The sequence below is a fragment of the Anarrhichthys ocellatus genome, unplaced genomic scaffold (assembly GCF_004355925.1).
Source record: "Anarrhichthys ocellatus isolate YVR2014 unplaced genomic scaffold, GSC_Weel_1.0 scaffold24, whole genome shotgun sequence".
Lineage (NCBI taxonomy): Eukaryota > Metazoa > Chordata > Actinopteri > Perciformes > Anarhichadidae > Anarrhichthys > Anarrhichthys ocellatus.
This window is the reverse complement of record NW_022280054.1, coordinates 4,681,738-4,685,552: the sequence shown is the minus strand read 5'-3', so window position 1 is coordinate 4,685,552 and position 3,815 is coordinate 4,681,738. Positions and strand designations below refer to the sequence as shown.

The 3,815-nt window shown below is 46.1% G+C and overlaps 1 protein-coding gene across 1 annotated transcript in view; it reads right to left on the bottom strand.

Annotated features, from left to right (window-relative positions):
* Positions 1 to 485: 485 nt before the first annotated feature.
* alkbh8 (alkB homolog 8, tRNA methyltransferase) overlaps positions 486 to 3,815 on the bottom strand; it is a 7,976-nt gene continuing 4,646 nt past the window's right edge. Inside the window, exons 8-12 of the mRNA XM_031860514.1 lie at positions 3,272 to 3,378; positions 2,895 to 3,055; positions 2,265 to 2,542; positions 1,785 to 1,934; positions 486 to 1,362 (exon numbers count right to left, since the gene is read on the bottom strand). Of these exons, the coding sequence (XP_031716374.1) occupies positions 583 to 1,362; positions 1,785 to 1,934; positions 2,265 to 2,542; positions 2,895 to 3,055; positions 3,272 to 3,378 (1,476 nt within the window). The 3' untranslated portion in view covers positions 486 to 582. The remainder of the gene's footprint in view (positions 1,363 to 1,784; positions 1,935 to 2,264; positions 2,543 to 2,894; positions 3,056 to 3,271; positions 3,379 to 3,815) is intronic.

Here is a 3,815-nt window from a genome sequence, read left to right as displayed (position 1 = left end):
ATATATATATATATATATATATATATATATATATATATATATTCTGCTTCTTGAATGTCAACAAATCCCCCAGCACCTGAAATGCCACGTTACACATTGGCCCTTTAACTTGAAAAGGTCGGGCACACGCCGTTTACGGCTTAGTTCCAGCTCAGTGAATTCAGGGCAGACACCAAGGTCAGTGGAAGAAATAAAGCGGTGAGATAAAGATTATCGGTGGCAGTCAACTGTACAGTGTATACACTCTGGAAGAGCCTTGTTTGTACCTTTGGGTTACACAGAACCAGAGTATGTTTACAACCTGAGCTTTGAAAAATACCTCCATGGTTTCTTTCAGTTAGCTGCAACTATTTTCAGCAAAAGCCGACTGCAGGACTTTTCAAGCCATGTAAGTGTCAAACCTTTCTAGGAATGATGCAAGAAGAAGGAGCACAACAGAAGCAGGCATTTTGTAAAATCATTACATTTATTTCACTTATCTGTTCACTTTTCTGCATTTGTCCAAATAAAGGATCTTTTCATTCAGTCTTTGTTTACATTGCATTACCTTTCTTATTTGAATATGTATTTGTTGCTGAATTATTATAACGCGTCCTTCACTAAAATAACACACCAGTTACCCTGATCGTGGTAGCTGCTCTGCACTTTGACTCCAGCCTCCTGACCACACAGCTGCTCCAGCTCCCCCTGCTGGAACACGTGGTAATAGCGGTGAAAAACAGGCACGGGACTGCTCTCAGACTCCGACTTCAGAGCAGAACTGGAGGTCTGAGTAGTGTCGCCACTTGCACCGGGTTTAGAGTCTGGGCTGTGAGTGGCATCACTGGTGTCAGGACCTGATCCAGAACACATGTCGGAGAGAAAACCTGGACTGGGACCAGGGTTACAGTCTAATTTGGCTATGGAACTTGAACCGTAGGCTGAGCAGGTGTTACCTGAAGTCTTTTGGGATTTCTCTTTCCTTTTATCCTTCTTTCCACCATCTCTCGGTTCTTCCTCCGCTCGTTTTTTCCCTTCTTTCAGATGCCAGGGAACCAACAGGTCCTGTGTGTTGAATGCTGTTCGGTTGGTGTGCACACTGAGTTTGCCATCAGTCACATCGATGTTCTCTACAGGCCTGTAGTTGTCTTCTAAATGTCTGCTGGTATGGACACTCGATGTCCCGTGAGGTTCCTGGCTGCCTCCTGTTGTTTGTGTGTTTTCGGTAGCGCTGTGGTTCTCAGGATGCTCTTTGTTCTGGTCTTTGAGGTACTTGGACCTCTGCTTGTTGTACTCTTGCTCAAAAGCCCAAACGTAGATGAGCGCTCGACCCCCAGGCTTCAAAAGTCTCACCAGCTCCCTCACTGATGCCAGACGACGCTCCTACAACACACACACACACAAACTATTTATTTGACCATTTCTATTACATACTCCTAAGTGACCCCATGATCTCATAAACTAACTCAGGGACCAGTGTTTGATTGGCTACAGTGTCTCAAAGCATGTGATGGTTCGGCAAATCAGTCTAATAAAGGATTATAGAAAAAACGCTTGATTTGAGGCATAAAAACGCTAATGAAATAATTATTTCTTAAATGTCCCAGGAGCCAAAACTTGAAAATCTTCCTTTTGAAACTGTGGTAAAGTTCCTGAGGTCTCTAAAATATTCCAGTACTCCCGGCAGTCTAAAAAAAACTGTGACTGATGAACAATTTAGTGAAGTGCTTGTATATTCGTGTTGGGTCATCTTTCAGTTGCTATATTGTTTTCTTGTATCGAAAAGAGGATTTCAGTGTGTGTACCTGTGTGGAGAAGTGGTGTATGACAGCTATAGAGATGCAGGCGTCACAGGAGGCTGTTCGCAAAGGGACACTGAGAGCATCGGATACAAACGCCTGGAAGCCCCTCTCTGCACAGATGTGGACGAGAGCGCTGCTCCGGTCGCAACCAACCTGAAAAGAGACGAAACACACACATGGGCATGCATGCCTCATCCCAGTAACATTATGATATATGGTTGTTTGGCTCATCTCTATCAAACTGGTCAAAAGGCCTCTGCCACCTCGTCCTGAATCCTTAAACGGTTTCTGTGAAGTAGCAGCAGAGGACTTCTACCTCATTTGTTTGCCGCCTCCGCTGCAACCCATTTGCCGACTGTATGTGAAACAGATTCTGTTGTGTGGAACTCTACAGCGGGTCGCAATAAAAAACAGAATGGAAAAAGGCATTTCTCCACAGGGGGAGAATGATTGTACACTATGGTAATCCATGATGACACTCACTGCAGCCACCTCCGGGTTGACCCCCAGGTATTTCCCATTTCCACAGCCCACGTCAGCCAGCATGCTGCCAGCCGGGAGCGATGACAGGAAGTGGCAAACGCGGGGCCAAGGGGAGTGGCGAGTGCTGCTGAAGTGTGAGGCGATGGCGTCGTACACCCGGTGCACGTACTCCTCCTCCAGAAGGGCTGCATCGGCATGGCAACAGGGTAGTGAGGGGGGAGGAGACGGCGGTAAGGGTGCTGAGGGAGCTCCCTGGCTGTCACAGGCAGAGGGAAAGGCTGGAGGGGGGGAGAGGGGGAGGGAGAGAGCGAGAGAGACAGAGAGAGAGAAAGACAGAGACAGAGAGAGAGACAGAGACACGGAGATATAGGGCGAGACAGAGCAAGAGAGAGACAGAGCGAGAGAGAGGGCGAGACAGAGCGAGCGAGAGAGAGACAGAGCGAGAGACAGAGCGAGAAGAGGTCCATCAGACCGTATGTCATACTTTGCAGGTGGTGATTTTGAGGGCAGAATTTAGCCTCAAGAGGATTTTGCTCTAAAAATGGGTTGTCTGACATCTCTCGAACAATGATGGTGATTCTGTTACCAAACACACTATGTTGTTATATTTTGCGCCTGCAAGATTCTCACCGCAGCCGCAGGGTTCATGTCTGATCTTGCGGAAAGTGAAAGAAGTGCGGGTGTCCCTCTTGCTCAAAGTGAGATTGCTGTAAGTACTGAGATCAGGCGTCGTATGAGCAGGGGATTGTGGGTTGCAGGCCGGCACCATGTCGAACTTCCGAGGAGTTATCCTGAGAGAAGATAAGAGACAGTTGTAGTCGTGGTTTAAAGAAACCGATAGCAGCTAATCTGTTAAGGTGGTGGACTTTATGTGAATAACATAAGATGCGGATATGCATTTTGAGCTGGATGGAAATTGATACTACAAAGCATGTACGATACACACAACATGAACATGTCACATTCAAACCGAGATAAACCAATCCATGCGACACAGTCCAGCTCACCCATGTGTCCACAGGTATCTGCTCTCTCCCTTCATCACCAGGAGGCTCCGCTCTGGCAACACCACAGCAACAAGACGGCCATCGGGATGACGGAACTCCATCACCGTCTGCATTTAAAATAAAGAGCATTTAGACCACTCATTTGACAACTTAGGAAATCAATCACAGACACACACACACACAGCAACAGGACACAACTATTGATTTCTCTTTAGAACAGCAGAAAGAAACGGTGGAGAGGCAAAGAGCTGACAGTCGTCTGTGTCTCGCAGCAGAGCAATAAAAACTGAGTTGGTGGCCCGCCATGACTAAACGAATGTAACCGATAAGAGGAAACATTGTATTTTAGCAAACTTTTTCTTATAAAAACTAACAACTATTATTACTCCTCCAAAACTGTATCATTAATGAATAAAATATGGAAAAAACTTTTTTCCAAACATAAAAACCTTCTTTCCTTTTACTCAGCAGTTTTTAGCTAAGTCACCCACAGGAGAAACACACACACACACACACACACACACACACACACACACACACACAC